At 47.2% G+C, this 18760-nt stretch overlaps 1 protein-coding gene across 5 annotated transcripts in view; it reads right to left on the bottom strand.

Moving 5' to 3' along the window:
- phactr4b (phosphatase and actin regulator 4b) overlaps positions 1-16543 on the bottom strand; it is a 31042-nt gene extending 14499 nt beyond the window's left edge. For 2 of the 5 annotated variants that reach the window (XM_076280533.1, XM_076280535.1), the window contains exons 1-4: positions 9120-10154; positions 3408-3581; positions 2811-2891; positions 1028-1549 (exon numbers count right to left, since the gene is read on the bottom strand). In XM_076280533.1, the coding sequence (XP_076136648.1) occupies positions 1028-1549; positions 2811-2891; positions 3408-3581; positions 9120-9387 (1045 nt within the window). In that variant the 5' untranslated portion in view covers positions 9388-10154. Of the gene's footprint in view, positions 1-1027; positions 1550-2810; positions 2892-3407; positions 3582-9119; positions 10155-16239 lie in introns of those variants that run through there. The other 3 variants (XM_076280536.1, XM_076280534.1, XM_076280532.1) reach the window with 3 other exon arrangements.
- Between the last annotated feature and the right edge of the window lie 2217 nt (positions 16544-18760).

Here is an 18760-nt window from a genome sequence, read left to right as displayed (position 1 = left end):
GGTTTATAGAGACAAGACAAGTGAGCATGAGAAAAGGAAACAGTCTAAAGGTACACGAACAAAAATGAAAACATCTGTGACGTGCCCATTCAAACACACTTCTCTGTTAACACCTCTAGATCCGTCTGTAAAAGGGCCGGACATGACTGTTTACATAGGAGGTGAAGAAAAGAGAGAGCTATTACGGGTCTCCTCCAGGGATCGGTGTGCTTCTAATGGCAGCACTCAGGCTGGAGGAGGGAGAGTGGCGAGAGAGTACTATACTGTGTTAATGAGGAGAAAGAGGGGGGGGGGGTGAGAGAAAGAGAGAGAGAAAGAGAGAGGGGGGGTTGAGAGAGAGAGAGAGAGAGAGAGAGAGAGAGAGTGTGAGACACAGAGACAGGGAGGGAAGGAGAGTAAGTGAGAGAGAACAGGAAGAGACGAGTTGAGATGTTCCTTCCTGTTCTGAATTAAGAAACGGAGCTGGAGCAGGACCTGAGGGGGGACAGGCAGCTCCTCTCCAGCTGGGTCTGGGCCAGAGAGATAGAGAGAGAGAGAGAGAGAGAGAGAGAGAGAGAAAGAGAGAGAGAGAGAGAGAAAGCGATAGAGAGAGAGTATGCTGGGTCAAGATAAGAGAGAGGTGAGGAAGAGGAACACACCAAACAAACCATGTGAGAGGTGGAAGGGGAGGGGGGAGGGGGGAGGGGGAGAGTGAGCGAGTCTACCCCCACTGACACCGCAGTAGTAACTCTAGCGAGACAGGGGAGCACTCCCTTACTGCCCTCACCTGAGCACGTGCTTGTGAGCCTGAACTTGTGTCCTTTTCTCCTACACTGCTCTTATTGATGCCTCCTACTACTCCTTCCCTTTTCCTAGCCTAGATGTTACTTCATTCATCTATCTGTCTAGTTTGCCTCCTTTAATAACTGACATTTTAATGCCTTTCTAAACACCATTTTACTTTGAGGTATAGGAGTCTTTTTTTTGGCTGGTTGCATCTGTCTGATGTAACCTAAATGTCATGACCCCTGCTGACCCCCTGACTGACCTCTGCGTCCTCTCCCCTCCTCAGTAGACGCGTGCCTGGGGAGGGTGGGCTTCCATTCGGCCTCGGACCGCATCCTCCGGCCGTCTTCGGACAGTCCCTTCTGCAGACCCGGCCTCTTGTCCCCGTTCAGGTGCCCTCGGCCTCCTCCCCCACGCCGCCCCCCATCGTCCGTGTGCCAGCCCGGTCCGTGCCCGTGCCCCGGCCCCGGCCCCGGCCCCGGCCTCCGCTCCTCCCCGCCCTGCCGGCCTCCTCTCCGGCCTTCTCTGGGCTCCTCCTGGCCTGCTGGCGCCCGGTGAGCCAAGGCCCCGCCGCGCCGCTCCACGTCCTGGGGGACGCGCACCCACTGCTCCTCCAGCTGGGGCAGCCAGGTTGGGTTGGCGTTGGCGTGGTGGTCCGTGTCGGAGGGGTGCCTGCCGGCCTCGTGGCCCCGGCCCCGTCCACCACCCCCAGGGCCCCTCACTGGTAGGGTGTGTCCGTTCTTCACATAAGGCGGCTTGGACACGTGGTGGCCGTCATCGGCTTCTGTGAGAAAACACACACACACACACACACACACACACACACACACACACACCAACCAATCATTGAACTGCACTGATACATTTATTATCACAACACTTTTACTAGCAGAAAACCGTGCCCTGGTGAATGTGAGAAATCATCCATAGGGTAAAAATACACAAACTCTGGTGTTTGTAAACAGTCCTGGCTCTCTTAGTGGGAGACAATCCACATTGTGGCTCGGCCCAAGCAATAAACAATTCCAGCCAATCAGCACATTGTGCCAGGAGCACGGAAGGAAGGGATATAATCTGACTGGCTGTTCATCTAAAAAAAAAAACAACAATTACAGACTCTGCCTTTAAAGTGGTGCACTACTAATACACCTGCATCTGGAGCAGATAGACTGAGCACTCTCTCATCTCGAGACAGGTGTGAGAGATAACCACCTGCTTTGAAGTCATGACACCTTCCTTGCAGCATTTCTTTGCTTGATTTAGTTTTTCTTACCTCCTTCTGAGTTTGAGGAATTTAGAAGCGTTTTTTTCAGGCGCTGTAAACGGGACCTCTTGGGTAGAGAGAGTCGGGCCCTTAACGTGAGCCAGTGACTTTGAAAAGCTTTTGGCTTTCAGGCACAATTTGCTCCACTTTCCACGACGCAAGGAAAAACAGCACGTCTCTCTTGCCTCCCCAAATATGAAACTAGAGATGCTCAGGGAAATAAAAAAAAACAATAAACCAAATTTCCTTTGTTTGTGTGATGAAAGGCAACCAAATTCTCCCCATGGATGGCTGCAACACACACACAGTGAGAGAGAGAGAGAGAGAGAGAGAGAGAGAGAAAGAGAGAGAGAGACAGAGGGACAGAGAAAGACAGAATTGGGGTATATCAATGTATGAGATACTGGGTGTTGTCAGTTCTATTGGCCCGATAGTGAGTGAGATTACAGCCCACCCCCCTGTTGAGTGACACTGCAAATCTTCCTACACCGCATTATGCCTGGTGGTTACTGTTCACTTGCACAACCATAGCAAACAATAGCAAATCTACCACTTTGAAAATTGAGTTAAGATTCAGGCGTTTGAAGACACTGTACTTTAAATACAGCGAGCAGAAACCTTGTGTTGTGTGGAGATTTATCTTTCTGTTGGTCGTCACTCTGAATGCAATTTGTTTTGTCATGATGTGAGCAGATGCTCTGCTCGACTTGCGGTGGATGGGATGGAGTTTGGTGTGGTGGGTGTGAGCGTTCGTCGAAGGCCCAAGAGGAACTGGTCCTACCGTTGTCAGGAAGCTCCCTCAGCACGCCTTGCTCGATCAGCTCCTGCCGTGGCCGTCTCATCGACATCTTTCTTTCCAGGACTGCAGGAGGAAACGGATGGACGCCATGAAAAAAATTCCCAGCCTTTCAACCGAACACAGCAGCGCGGACCAAAACACAACAATGCCCCTCAGAGACAAACAAATCGTCTTGCTTGTGTACTGCAAGACCGCACTGCTCTAGGGGAGGGCGTTTTGTGGCTTACACTGAGAGCACAATTATAGTCTTAGAAATGAATGGGATTGTATTCTGAGGCAGCCAGTGCAGCTAATGTCAACAATGTCTCAGCAGGAAAAGTCTGTATTGTTGGGGTAGACCACAAATAACAAAACAGAACATGAGAGAGAGAGAGAGAGAAAAGAAGCAGGGTGGGAGAGGGAGGAAGAGAGAGTGGGAGAGGAAGAATGGGAGAAAGTTGGAGAAATGAGAGACGGCAAGGAGAGTGGAGAAAAAAGATAGAAAGAAACAAATGACTTATGAAGTCAGAGAATATAGTGAAAGAAAGAAAGAAAAAATTAAAGAGTGAGAGAGGGAAAGACAAGCCATAGTGTGCATACCTTCTGAAGTTTCCTGAAACTTCTCACTGCTTTTCTTCTTGCGCCATTTCCAGGGCTTGAAGATCTTGCCCAGGGTGGAGAACTTGCCCTTGCGCTTCGGGGGTGGGGTGCCATCCCCTGCATTGCCTGCCTCGTCGCCCGGTGTGCTGTGCTGGTGGTGATCTCCTTCATCATCTAGTAGTGGTGGTGGGGGGGGGCAAAAAAACACAATCAACAAACAGACGCACAAGATGTTTGCAGACTTTGAAGAGACGCCCAACCAGAGCGACCACAGGAGTACTGGCATTCTTCTGACACAAAGCATCTGTTTCTAAAAAAAACATCACTGTGTCTCCATACATACTGGAGTATGTGCGTCTTGCATTAAATTATACTGCCTTGCATTCTACATAAATGACAATATATTACAAGCAATAACAAGCATTATATAACACATGCTGTTTCTGTGGGCTGAAATTGAACACTAACACATTTTTTGAGAGCCCATACACGTAGCCATCATACAAGTTCAGGGGCAGCCGTGGCCGTCTATACTTATACATACTTATATAGTTAAACATACACAATGTCAAGAAAGAAAACAACAATAATAAAAAATGCTTGTATTAAGTGAACCGGATAACTATGTCAACGGCAAAGCTAAGATTTATGTAACCATGTTATGTAAATCACGACCAGAACAAAGCATGCAGATGTATAGGCACAAAACTGTGCGCAAACTCACAAGCATGCGCAAACACAAAACCATGCGCATACACACAAGTGTGTTTGTGAGTGTGTGCCCAGAAGGCCTCGACAGTGACGAGTTGCCCTTAAAACACCTCATACACTCCCATCACCTTTCCCAGCCTCATCAAAGAGCTCTCGCCACAATGAGGCAGGGAGCAACAACACACACATCCACCCACCCACCCACCCACCTAGACACACACACACACACACCCACGAAACGAAACTGTTTTGTGTATACACACATACAGGACATGCACTACATTCACACACTCAAGCCCTTTCACTCACATACACACATACAGGACAGACAGACAGACAGACAGACAGACAGACACACAGACAGACACACAGACACACAGACACACAGACACACACACACACACACACACACACAGAGGAGTGATGGACCTCATCTGTGTGGGTATTATTTTAAACTCCAGGGCTGTGTGTGTTGGCCCGGCCAAGGGAATAAGCTAACCAACTCCTGCACAGAAACCCAATCATGACCAGAATCAGAAGCTGACCATCTCCTCCGCCCCTAGTCCACTCACAGCCTGAACTCCTCTCCTCTCCTCTCCTCTCCTCTACCTCAACCTCTCCTCTCCTACAGCAAGACTACGCCGAGCATGTGTGCACAACTGCTGCTGAGGGACAAACAGAACAGTGATTAAAGGGCCACACGGACTCCTGAATGCAACTCATTATAACAAAAAATAAACTGCACACTAAAACGATAATGATTTGCAGAGGGATCACTTTCAAAGCGATTGTGTGAACAGAAACAGCCATTCAGAGACCATCCAATCTTAAAACAATCACATGACAACATTGATATTTCTGAGAGGTTTTAACTTATCATTGGCCAATGTAGACAGTAGTATCATCAGAGTTCTAGCCGTCATTATAGTCATCATAGGCCCCATGGATGTGTCAATTCAAAAGGGGCGTACTGTGATAATAGTGTTTTAGTCAAGGCAATGAAAGACACTAGAATAACCATTTCCTTTACTGCTGTATCAACAGGTTTGTAACCGACAAGATTAACATCACAAGATATTTCAGTGATGCAAGTGGTTTGTCAAGAGCAGATGCATGCATGATTAAGGCTGAAATTGGATTCAGTGTGTTGATAGGCGATCCAGTTAACATGTGCCAAGGATGAGATTCCTCGTCGCGCACAGAGATACTAAAACAAGAAACAATCCCTCCACATCCAGGCTGTGAAGGAGGCTCATGGAACATTGCTAATAATTTGCTAATCCTGGCTGTGAAGGAGGCTCATGGATCATTGCTAATAAGTATAAGTATATATACTCTTTTGATCCCGTGAGGGAAATTTGGTCCTGTGAGGGAAATTTGGTCTCTGCATTTATCCCAATCCGTGAATTAGTGAAACACACACAGCACACAGTGTACTCACAGTGAGGTGAAGCACACACTAATCCCGGCGCAGTGAGCTGCCTGCATCAACAGCGGCACTCGGGGAGCAGTGAGGGGTTAGGAGCCTTGCTCAAGGGCACTTCAGCCGTGTCTACTGGTCGGGGTTCGATGGATGGATGGATGGATGGATGGATGGATATATATATAAACACACTAACTAATATAATATAATACACACCACTGACAGATGGTGAAAACAAACACACTGGAAACGAACAAACAACAACATGCATGTCTGTCATGCCCTGTGATGTCTAATTTCAGAGAGTGAAGAACAGTCATAAACATGCTTTCCTAGCACGCCATTAGTGACGTTACATGGTGCCGTGTTTCTAAACATTCACAAAAGCATGTGTTGTTTATTTAAAGAACGCACAAAAACCTATCAATCTTGTACACTTGCATGTTCTTCCAAGATATAGCTACACGCCATATCCAAGACACAATATTTACTATTAAAAGCATCAGCACTGGCCCCAGGATACACAGGATGTCCTGGCATGGCGACACTCTGAGCTCCCTAACGCCAGCTCCCAAAACATATCAGGTCCGGGCCGCATCCCACAACACTGGGTCGCCTCGCCGGAGTGCCTCCCAGCCGTGATGCCCAGCTCTGGAGGGCTTTTCACTGGAGCGGCTGACCAAGCTGGTGGGCCAACTCCAGTAAGCAGGCCAACAGAGTCCCACTGGGAGCAGGGGAGGGTTGGGGGCAGGGGTGGGAGTTTTGTGTGTGTGTGTGCTATGCGTGTGTGCGCTATGCGTGTGTGTGTGTGTGCGCGCGCGCGTATATCATTCTCTTCCACAGGCCCAGATGGTCATCAGCTGTGACTTGGCCAGTGGGGTAAGCAGCGTAACGCTGCACACTCGGTGGATTAGTCCGGTGCTTACTTCATTAACCAGAGAGGTCCATGATTTAGGCCCTGACACAGTCACGGTTACCTGCGCTACTTGCTGGATGGGTGGATGGATGGATGTATAGATGGCTTATTGACTTGGCTGGGTTGGCTCGGCAGGATGAAATAGTGCCAGTTGATTTTGCTGCAGAGAAGTTACTTGTGAGTGCGGAGCACTAAGTCTACTCTGAAGGGGAAGAGGCCACAGCCAGCCCCATAGCAATATCAGCCCTGTGAGATGCCAAACCTCAGCCCTCTTGAGCCTACATCAACCATTTCAATAGAGGAGCCACAAAATAAATACTACTTAGTTCCGTATATAGGCTATATTGCACAAGGAAGTGTGCAAAAGCCATTAAAGATGTAATATCTTCCTGTTTAGGCTTCACTAGAAAGTAACATGATCAGACTGGCTTTGTTTCCTACACTTCAGTGAGTTTGGTGCACACTGAGCATCATTTTATTTCACGAACCCCTGGTAATGTAACATTAAATTATTTTGGATCTCATTTTGGCTGTATAGTACCACTTTGAATGTAGACTTTGTCATTAAAATGGGAGACCGTTGACAGCCAGGTGTGGGAGAGAACGTCCCTTCTCACTTCTGCTGGTGAAACACCTTTTCCATGGTGATTCTGCTGATACACACACATTCCACTAAGCGACATACTACACACACACACACACACACACACACACACACACACTGCATCAAGCTACGTACATGCTCCATGCCGTACAAACAAGACAGAGGAAATTACCAATGTCCCCAACTTCCTCTAACAGGAGACTAAACTAAAACATGATGTAAAATATGTCAGCATATACACAAACACAAAGACAGCCTGAGGGAACCAACTACACTCTTAAAACGAATGTGTTGAAAACAACACAACATGTGTTGTTTTCAACACATCTCTGTGTCCAGATACAACACAGTATATGCTATTTCCTTTTTTTATTTGTTACACAATATGTGTTGAAAATAACACCGCTCGCGTTAAAAAAAAACAGAACTTTTGTTTTTTAACACCTCTCTGTGTCCAGATAGGGACAACACATTAATTTTAAGAGTGCAGGGTTTCATGCCCCAGCTTTAAAGGACAAAACCAGCACAAGAACAACCATGGGTCCATTTTTGGATGATAACACGTGTAAACGTTTGTTGGAGACCAAAACAACATTAATTGGTGTGGTTCTGAGTAAAACCAGTATGCATTTATAACTAAATAGCATATAGCATAGCCTTTGGAGGCAGCTTCCCTACATCAAAGTATATCACTTTGCAAAAAAATCATACACATCTATGCAACTATAGTGAGGGTCTCTGCAGACAAACTGAAGCATTTTTACTTTTGTAAGTGTATTATCTTACTATTATTCCGGTCGCTGCCATCTTGTCAGGATATAGTCCATACAAGTCGACTTCTCCTAGCAAGTTTACACCCATGTCATCCAAAAATAGACCCTAGGTTGTTTTTAAACCGGAATTGTCCTTTAAAGGAAAATTCCGGTATTTAGCACTTTGAGTCCCTTTTCTGGTTTGTTTTGGATGAACTAGAATGGTGGACATCGAAATTTTGACGATTGGTCCTGTCTCGACTTTTCTGACTCGTTTTGAATCGCCTTTACTGCTTCAGAGTGGCTGCCTACAGGCATGCACAAACATGTCCTTAAAACAACCCCTAACCGAGTGGTTAGTGGTGTTCGTTGATTATTAAAATCAAATATATCGGCGCAATGTATAATTTCCAGCCGTCTTATTTGCTATTGTGGAACTATTTTTTCAGACAACTCGCAACCGCGTATAAACTTCCGCTCAATATTTGAGCCTGAAGCATAGACGGTGGCGCAGTAATATCAACGTGCAATGAGTCTTCCAACAGAAATCAATGTGATTTTACAAAATGCCAAATAAAACACAAGAGAAACTGTATTTCGCTATGCTACTTGTTTTGGAACATCAACGAACGCCACTAACCACTCGGTGAGTTGCACAGTTTTGAAAACGAAAGTTTGTTTTAAGGACATGTTTGTGCATGCCTGTAACAGCCACTCTGAAGTAGTCAAAGGCGATTCAAAACGAGTCAGAAAAATCGAGACAGGACCAATCGTCAAAATTTCTGTGTCCACCACTGTAGTTCATCCAAAACAAACCAGAAAAAACACTCAAAGTGCTAAATACCGGAATTTTCCTTTAACTTGAAGTTATATGGCAAAATGGCTAAAACTGTTGTCCCTTACTATACTCACTGTGAAAGACCATGAGAACTGCACAGCTAGCTATTGTTAATCATAGTTGTAATAACTGCCTACAACCAGGTCATATGTGCTACATTACAAAAGCATAGAAAGCAACAAGTGTTTGCGAGATTATTTTCAAATGTGCAAAGACGTTTTCAAGATTATTTTCAAGTTTGCTGCACCTAACCCTGTACAACTCAGAGGCTTTCAACTTTGCAACAGAGTGGAAAAAGAGAGTGCTGGTGGTGCTGGTGGGGGGGCTCTATTGTTCCCCCTCCCAGAGGAAAGGTGTGACACATCCTAACTCCGAAACACAACCCTGACGAGCATCAGCGTGGCCTGCAGACAGGGAAATCAGTGAGCATCAGGCTGCTAAAGAGGTCCAGCCCAGAGCTGTCCTAACCTGGGGTCCAACTGCCATGGTGGCCGGAGAAGAGGCAGCAAGCCATGGGGGATAAACAGGAGGAAGATGAGGAAGAAGAGTAGGAGGAAGAGGAGGTTTGCAAGCCTGCTCTTTGTCCGTTATCTCCGTCGGTCAGGTAACAAATGGGGTCAAAAAGTAGACATATCGCATAACGGAGATACGAAGGAAAGGCAAAAAAGTAAATCAAGTTCCCTTCTCGTTCATCCCAATGTTCTGTTACATGGAGGAAATGTCCATTCTTGTTCATGTAGGTCCCACGACAGACATTGTGCTTCAAACATCCAACCGACTTCCAGCCTACTGGGCAAACAGTGAGTCAGAGATGAGGGGAAAACTACGTTCTTTGTCAGGCCGAGGAGCCACACAGAGACAAGTCAACAGTCAACAGTCTGGCTGTGTTGGAGAGACCAGAGCAGGGAGGAAGAGAGGGTGACAGAAAGGGGGAAAGAAAGAAAGTGTTGGAAGAGAGAGAGAGAGAGAGACAGAGAGAGAGAGTGAGTGAGAGAGAGAAAGAAATAAAGCAAGAAAGCAAGAAAGAAAGAAAGAAAGAAAGAGCTCAATTTGCTAATTCTTGACTATGCCAAACACAAGGCAAATGCTTAAGGTTTGGGAATCCATTAGCCGCCCAAGCCCATTCTCTATAATATAAATCACATAGGTCTCTTTCCACGACTGCACAGGAGACCCTGCAGGCCCTTAGCTCCAGCAGGAGGAGGACTGCTTTGTAATCCCACAGGTACAGATCCCTGGTTCGGTGGTTCCTTGGCTCCTGCTGTCTATCCCAGAGAAACTAGCAGAGGCAACCTTGCAAACTCCCCAGAGAGCACAGTGACAACAACGAAACAGTCAGGTTTCAACACGATGGGCTGGAAGCCACCTCTCCCTCCTTCTCTCTCACTCTCTCTCTCTCTCTCTCTCTGAGGCTATTTGTCTGAGGCCAGGTTCTGTGCTGTTGATCAGCGATGTGCCGACGAGTGCAGGTCTTCGCAGCCGTGTGTGTGAGGATGGCAGAGGAGCTACTTCCATATGTGTGGCTAGTGTGCCCTAGTGAGTGTCACTGACTAAGCTACTGACTCCAGGAGAAAACACCCTCACAGAGCAGGAGGAGGAGAGGAAGGGGAGGGGGAGGAGGGAGAGGCCTGGGAAACAGAGGGAGGAAACGACACCCCACCCTCATCACAACAGAGAGAGAGAGAGAGAGAAAGAGAGTGAGAGTGTGTTTGTGAATACGTGTTTGAGAACCCCCTGCGCCCCCCCCCCCCCCCTCCCGCCCCCTCGTCGGCTGTACAAAAACAGAGCAAACCCAAAACAAAGAGATGACGTACAAACAGAAAGCCACTCACGCCCCAGCTGGTTTCTGTGGTCTTCACCATGAATTTGCACGTAAAAGCCAAAAGCCCAGGCTGCCCGACATCGCAGCCATCTGAGAGTCAAGAGCTCCCGGCTAAGTGCTCCGTCCCCAGCCCCCATCTCCACCACGTTCAAACAAGAGGCCATTAGATGATATTGTATTAGTGAGCAGGAAACGATTTCCTCTGCTTTGAGCAGACTAATGGAGAGGTGGAGAGGTCGAGAGATGAGGAGGTGGAGGTCCGGCTGTGATAATGACCTGCTGAGTCAAACGAAGTTCAGGCCTTTATTCTAGTCAGCAGTTAACTTCAACCGTTTAGAATTAGATGGGGCATTTCCAGCTCGTCACTCTGAGCGCTCTGTTGCCATGGGTGCAGTCTTAAGAGAATGACAAACAGTTGGGACAGGAGGTGACCACCAGTCCATGCTGAACGCTCATCCAGGACTGACCGAGGCCATACACCCTGGCCGTCAGCAAGACTGATGAATTTATGCTTTAGAAACAAACATTTCCCATAAGAACAATAAATCCAACACATTTTTGGAGTTTGTGCCATAGCAGGCTTTAATTTTGGGCTCAGAGTCTGTACCAGACTGTAGTACTTCTCAAACCTCCCTCTGTCTCTGTCCCTTTGGCTCTCTCCCTCTCGTATACTCTCTCTCTCGTTCTCTCTCACTCTCTCTTCTGCTGTTGAATCCCAGTACTCATTCACCATTGCACTTGCACATGCGGTGCAGCATCATATGGTGCACCTGCCCCTTCATGCTTAATTGTGAATCAGTGCCTATTTTCTGTATATGCTGTATATGCTGCGCGTGTGTGTGTGTGTGTGTGTGTGTGGTATATGTGCATCAGGTGTGCAGAGGACCCATGTTCGGAGCAGAAGAGCTGTGATGGCTCTGTGCAGTAGTAGTAGTAGCAGCAACAGCAGGCAGGCAGAAAAGCAGGCAGGCAGGGACTGGGAGGCAGGCAGGCAGGTTGCCTGGAGCAGCTTGTGTGCTTACATAAGAGTCTGCCTCCACCGGGAGCACTGAGGAGAAACACTCCTCCCTCCCTCCCTACTCAACCCCTTTTTTATCACTAACACTCTCTCTCTCTCTCTCTCTCTCTCTCTCTCTCTCTCTCTCTCTCTCTCTCTCTCTCTCTCTCTCTCTCTCTCTCTCTCTCTCTCTCTCTCTCTCTCTCTCTCTCTCTCTCTCTCTCTCTCTCTCTCTCTCTCTCTCTCTCTCTCTCTCTCTCTCTCTCTCTCTCTCTCTCTCTCTCTCTCTCTCTCTCTCTCTCTCTCTCCTCTCTCTCTCTCTCTCTCTCTCTCTCCTCTCTCTCTCTCTCTCTCTCTCTCTCTCTCTCTCTCTCTCTCTCTCTCTCTCTCTCTCTCTCTCTCTCTCTCTTACCCCCCTGCCCTCTCACTCATCATTCACTCACTACCCCCCCCCATCTACCCATTTCTCTCTTTCACTCTCTTTCTCCCTTGTTTGGGCACTGGAAGCTCACTTCAAAAGACTGTCAGCTCCTTCCTACCCACCAACTTAACTTGGCTCAAAGCCTACTGCACTACACTGTACACTCTACAACTACACTCCTCATTATTCACCATGTTCAGTTCTCTCTCACATTCTCTCTTTCTTTTTCTATCTTTTTCTTTCTCTCTCATTCTCTCTCCTCAACTCACAGAAAGAGGACCCATTTCAATGTTTCTGATTCCCCTGGATTGAAAAAAAAAAGAAAAAACACTCCCCAAATCCCCCGGCACGCGGTGACATTTCACCTGTTGGAGCCGAGTACAGGACAACCTGTAAGCCAATCCATCTGAAGCTGGAACAACAGGCAGCCCAAGAGAGGAGCTGAGATTGGAGAGAGAGAGGAACGGAGATTGGAGAGAGAGAGAAGGGAGTCCGCAGGGAAAACAAAGAGGCCACTATTGCAAACGTGAAACCCAAACATGCTGCTTGGCCTGCCCAGACGGGCAAATGACCACTCTGAGCTTGATTAGCCTTTCCATGCAGAAATGGATGTTCAGCTGTGTGTGTGTGTGTGTTTGTGTTTGTGTGTGTGTGTGTGTGTGTGTGTATGCATGCGTGTGTGTGTGTGTATGCATGCATGCATGTGTGTGTGTGTGTGTGTGTGTGTGTGTGTGTGTGTGTGTGAAAGAGGAGTGTGTGTGTGCATATGCTTGCACGTGTGTTTATGTTCCAGTTTTTCCACTCTGGGTCATGACGTCACACTCAGCAGTAGATCTGCACAAACACAATCCAAGAGCAGCGCATCAGATGCCATGTTCCATAAATAATTCTGTGCCAATGCTGTTCAGCCGCTCTGCCATTGGACGATGGCAAGCAGAACTTTCTGTGCCAGGCCTTTCTGTGATGTTGTTTACTAGCATCACTAGGTCCATGACTCACTTAGGTCCACTCACATGAACACCTGACGTGCCGGTATCAGGGTACCACACTACCTCCAACACACACCACAACACACAGGGTTGGGTCACACAGTAGGCACACCCAAGCTGAACAACACTGGCCTAAAAAAGCTGAGGGGTACACCAGCTTACTGGCTTACCCAGGTAACGTCGGGAGTTACCACTGATCTCAATTGTCACAATTGTCACTTCAGAAGCAATACAAATACATGCAGTAAAACATTCTTTTGAAGGTCAGAGGTTACTCCCAAAGCTTCCAGGGTAAGCCAGCAACCTCGCCTCACAGCACATCCCCCAGACCTTCCAAATGCTTCCTCAAAATAACAAAGGATGAGCATTGAGCAACACTGTAGAACAGTGCCGTTAACATGGACAGTGAGCGATGACACATGACCTGTGCATTACTGCCGGCAGTCTCAGAGCTCTCCAGTCGTGAAGGAGGAGAATCATCCTGTGAGTGTTTAAATCAGGAAACAGTCTCTTTCCCCTATACTTAAATCATTAGGAGCCGTAGCAGGCATGATATCCCCCGGCCAAGACTAACAGTAGGGGAGAACCTAGTGTGAGTGAGAGGACAGCCAGACAGAGGGAGGGAGAAAGAGAAAGAGAGACAAACAGGGAGAGGGAGGACCACCGTCAGATATACGTAAGTGTGTGTGTGTGTGTGTGTGTGTGTGTAAATGTCAAATCTTTATGAGAGCGTGTGTGTGTGTGTGTGTGTGTGTGTGTGTGTGTGTGTGTGTGTGTGTGCTTTATGAGAGGAGGAGATGAAACCCTGCTCATGTTTCCTAGCTCAGTGACTCAGCCCAGTCTGCAGCCTGCAGACCCCCACGTTCACAGGCTCCCCCTGAGAGAGAGGCCATCGCCATGCACTCAGACTGATGGTTCCCACTCAAAACCAAATGTAAAACTTTTCCCTGACAAAACCCCTACATTTCCATGACCTATAATGACATAAGATTTCAGAGCAGCCGCGTAGCGTTCAAGAATCTTTGACTTTTTTTGAGCCGAATATGAATAAATGGGCATTGAATAAACAAAGGTGGGCTTACCATCATCACCACTCAAACAAGCAGTAAAGCTAATAACCAGATATACTCCAAATCTATGTGGTAATATATTTGTATGAATGTGTTTTGGCAAGTATATTTTAAAACGCTACAACAAAATTCACTGATATTCCATGACTTTGCCCCAAATATGATAAAATTCCTTGACTTTCCATGTCTGGAATAGACTTTATCAAAATTCCATGACCCGTGGGAACCCTGCACACTCACACTCATCAGGGTGCAGTGACACGACCCTCTGATCTAGGATCAGCCATGTCTATCCTCCAAAGGAGAAAGGTAACACAGAGGCACACTGAGAGAAGTCTAGTCCTCAAATTGTTAGTCCATCCAGCAGGAGGAAGATATTAAGAAAAGAGTCTTTTCTGCTTAACGGTTTTTCTTATGGGTGAAGGCCTTTTTGACAGAAATGGCTGAATGGGAATCATGGATGAATGAATGCATAAACACACTCACACGCCTGCACACACACGCACACACACACACACACAAACCAGATCAGACAAAAAGCCTTTTTTAATAATGTCGCTGACATTCTCAAGAGCTATTACTTGTGTGGGCAAACAGTCATAACAACGACAACAACAACCCCACCCCCCCTCTCCATCTCTCTTTAAACCAAAAGAGTGACAGCCCATGATAATAATAACAAGGCATCGTTTAAAGGGAAAGGCTTGGAGCCCAGCCAGCACACTGGAGAGCAGCACACTCACCAGAGACAATCCTATTCCCCCTAATCCCCCCGGGAGACAGGGGGGAATAATACATTTTCAAACCTTCCAATATTTCCCCACATTTCCTGCATAAACACTTGGATCTGCTTTGGTTAAGCTTTTTGTTTTCAATGTACTAAGAAGTGAGAATGCCTTTGGTTTGTTGTTCACAGTTGCAGTCTTTACACACATTCTTTCAGCAACACACAGACAGACACAGAGAGAGAGAGAGAGAGAGAGAGAGAGAGAGAGAGAGAGAGTGGAAGTGGAAGAGGTATATAAACACTACAAGGTAATTCTACTGATCCTCTTGACTTTACATTCCAACCTTAGTGATAGACCTCAGACAGAGACAGAGACAGAGATCAACACAAGATGTCCAGAGTTCCCAGAGATTAGTTCACCTAGATCTATACTTCTGCACCACATAGCCTAAAATAAAGGCCTTTGCGATAATGTATTTATATGGGCTTGCTTGCTTGTGTGTGTGTGTGTGTGTGTGTGTGTGTGTGTGTGTGTGTGTGTGTGTGTGTGTGTGTGTGTGTGTGTGTGTGTGTGTGTGTGTGTGTGTGTGTGTGTGTGTGTGTGTGTGTGTGTGTGTGCTCTTGTGTAGAATGGATTTTATCAAGGGCTGCATCATAAAATTCCTCAGCATCCAGCCGGTCTTCACTTTACTTCAAAGCGAAAACATTCCCCTTCAGGAGGGGCCACCGCCAATCTTTTTCTCTCTCTCTCTCTCCTTCTCCTCTCTCTCTCTCCTTATTCAATGTCCAAAGGAACTCAAGCCCTAGCTTCAACAACACCACCACCACCACCTTTCCGCCGCACAGGGATGATTACTGATGCAAACCTGCGCTCTCTGGTACACTGCTAATGTCAAGCTGTAATGCTATAACCTAACACTGACACTTTAATACTGAACACTGACAAAAAGTGAAGATATTAGTCATAGGTCTGGGCTTACGGTAAACTGGTTGGATATTAGCGATGAATAAGGGTTGGGCGGGTACAGAGAGATGGTTGAAAACAGACCTACAGACATGAGTTAGTGCTGGTTGACATTTGACTGCCTGTGCAACATCTCTAAAAGGCTACCAAAATGCAGTGTTTTTGTATAAGTGGAATGGTCACTATTAAATCGAAAAATGTGTAGTCCTGCATGCATCTGAGCATGTGAATGTGTGTACCCGTAGTCTGGGTATGTGTGTGTGTGTGTGTGTGTGTGCGTGTGTGTGTGTGTGTGTGTGTGTGTGTGTGTGTGTGTGTGTGTGTGTGTGTGTGTGTGTGTGTGTGCTGTCTCTTATGTGCATGAGTGTGTAGGCGTACACTCTTAAAACGAATGGGTGGTCCATATCTGGACATAGTGATGTGTTAAAAAACAACGCAAGTTGTGCTTTTTTCAACATATACTGTGTAACAAGTAAAAAAGGAAACAACACAAACTGTGTTGTCCCTATCTGGACACAGAGATGTGTTAAAAACATCGCAAGTTGTGTTGTTTTCAACTCATTTGTTTTAAGAGTGTATAAGTAGGGGGATCACTCACCGCGGTGTGTGTTGCTGTCTTGAGGTGTGCTCTCCACCGGTAAGGTCTGGCCCATGCTCCTGCCCCGTCAGGGCTCCAGCGTGTGTAACACTGCCCAGAGACGCTCCGCGCACCGCCCCGGGCACAACACACACACACGCAAACCTGGCCCCAGACCCACCTGCCCTCTGTTTCCGGAGTCTGGATCTAGTCTTCCACAGACTTCAGACACAGTCTGCAGTCAAACTCTTTCTTCTCCCTCTCTCTCTCTCTCTCTCTCTGCTTCTCACAGTATCTGTTTTCCCAACAGTACGCCTTCTCCTCCCCTTCCTTCTCCTGCGGTGCCTCTCTCCAACCTTTCCTCCCACCCTCTCCTTCTTCTCTCCTCCCTCTCTTATTCTCTTTCCCTGATTCCCTCCCTCTCTCCCCCTCCCCGGCTCACTAACATATGCTGACCCTCCCACCCAGTTCATATGTAAGCCAGCAGATTTGAGCTGCCACAGATGGATGCCAATCATTCCAGCGTGCAAAGGTTAAAGTAAGTGTGTGCGCGTGCGTGTGTGTGTGTGTGTGTGTGTGTGTATGTATGTGTGTGGTTTAGAAGGAGAAAGTGAATGAGAAAGAGTGTGGGGGGGGTTCGGGGAAGAGGTGAGAGAAAAAAGTGAAGGAGTGAGAGAAAGAGAGAGAATGTAAGAGATTAAGAGGCAGCTCTGTGTGTGTGTGGGGGGGGGGGGGAGTGTGGAGGGAGGTGCAAAACTTTAATTAGGCCAGTGTGTGTGCCAGTTGAGTGTGTTATGTGATGAGCTTGTGTGTGCGCTCGGGGGTGGGGGGGGGATTGGCCAGAGAGAAGGAGAGGGAGGAAATGACATCATATCTCAAAGCTCTCCCACCACACAGCTCCATATTCACAAAGAGCCATAGAAACACAAGTGCTGCAGTGACATCATTCCCATGGTGCTTGATGCTTCCGCTGGCATGACTTACAATCACAGCCAATCCACTGCAACTGCTCTCCGCAGGCCACTGCACGGTCCACATGCAGTACCCTTGACCAGACAGTCCCAAGACACTCTCTCTTACACACACCCCACAAAGCCTAAACACACACACACACACACACACACACACACACACACACACACACACACACAGCTACTTGCACGACAACAAGCAGGACCTCCTGTGGGAAAAACAATGGAGTTCTCCGTGCAACGCAACACTGCATGTGCTGCCCCCTGGGGGTCAGAATGGGCAGCACACCCGTGTGTTTGGACATGGCAGTCGGCCACTGGAATGCCTGGCATGTGGATCCAGCCTGCATTGATAATAAGCCTGGAGAGGTGGGGTGAGGTGAAAGAGTGTATGTGTGTGTGTGGGGGGGGGGGGTATTCTCCCCTGACTGACCACAGAGTCCCACATGGTCTCCGTTGCCTGCCTTTCATCCTGCCCCACACTAATGCTTCAAAGACCCAGTGTAATGTGAGTCCTTCCACTTCAGCAAGGCCCGCAGTGAGTTCCTGAAGCAGAGGTAGAAAAGGCTGATGAGGGCTGTAGGTTAATGAACTCAATTCACTTGCACTGCTTTCACTTCCGGGTCAAAGGGCATGAACGGGTGAGAATGGGATACAGAGGTCCCTAACCGCATGTGGCATGACTATACAAAGAATCTAAGTGGTGCAGGACAAGGAGAGGATGGTGAGAGAACAACTCTACAGACAGAGGGACGAAAAGAGGAGAGGCTAGGCAGACATAAAAGAAAAAGGGACCGTTTGAAAGCGTATAAAGAGTATTGAAAGAGACAGAACATGGACAATGAAGGGCAGAGTCTTCTGACAAAGTGCACAGACAGTGTGGATATTTTTAACACGCTCGACACTGACATCAGACAAATCACATCGGCAGAAATTAAAAATGCAAAACATGCATCCAACTACTCAGCTCTGTAAGAAATGCATACAACGCATACAACACACACACACACACACACACACACACACACTAGTGTTGCACGGTGTATCGATACTAAAAAGGTATCGCGATGCCTTCACGCAAAAAACGATACGATTTCAGACATTTTTAGAATCGATACTTTATTAAAATAATAATGTTCTGTGTCTGTGTGAACTGCTGCTCTCACTGCTCCTTGCACGCATGTAGGCAAGTGGGCGTGTCAAGCAGGCAGCTCTGAGTGAGTGAGTGCGCAGCCAACATCAACATAGTTCTTTGCTGACAGTTCTAGGCCTTGTGGATAAAACAAAAGGTGCAGTGAAATCTGCAACTATTTCGGATACATCGCGAATTAAGGCAAGCCATCAGGTACACAAAGTCATTTAAAAGCAGTAGGCTACGCATGGAACTTGGCTAAACACCTCGCAGACATATCCCAACATTTTTAAAGAGTTCAAAGAACGACAGGTTAACGAATATGCTATAGAAAACACGACTATGGTTAGTGCCAAGTTCCTCTCTTATGTTTTAGTCTAGCCTAAGTGAAACGAGTATGGTTCTCTGGGATAAAGCGAACCTTCCTTCATCAATTAAT

The sequence above is a fragment of the Alosa pseudoharengus genome, unplaced genomic scaffold (assembly GCF_046254945.1).
Source record: "Alosa pseudoharengus isolate Yale_2024_CS ecotype anadromous, Long Island Sound unplaced genomic scaffold, YU_APseudo_1.1 YU_APseudo_1.1_scf_12, whole genome shotgun sequence".
Classification (NCBI taxonomy): Eukaryota; Metazoa; Chordata; class Actinopteri; order Clupeiformes; family Clupeidae; genus Alosa; species Alosa pseudoharengus.
Note: the sequence above shows the minus strand (reverse complement) of the source record. Positions and strands in the feature narration are given on the sequence as shown.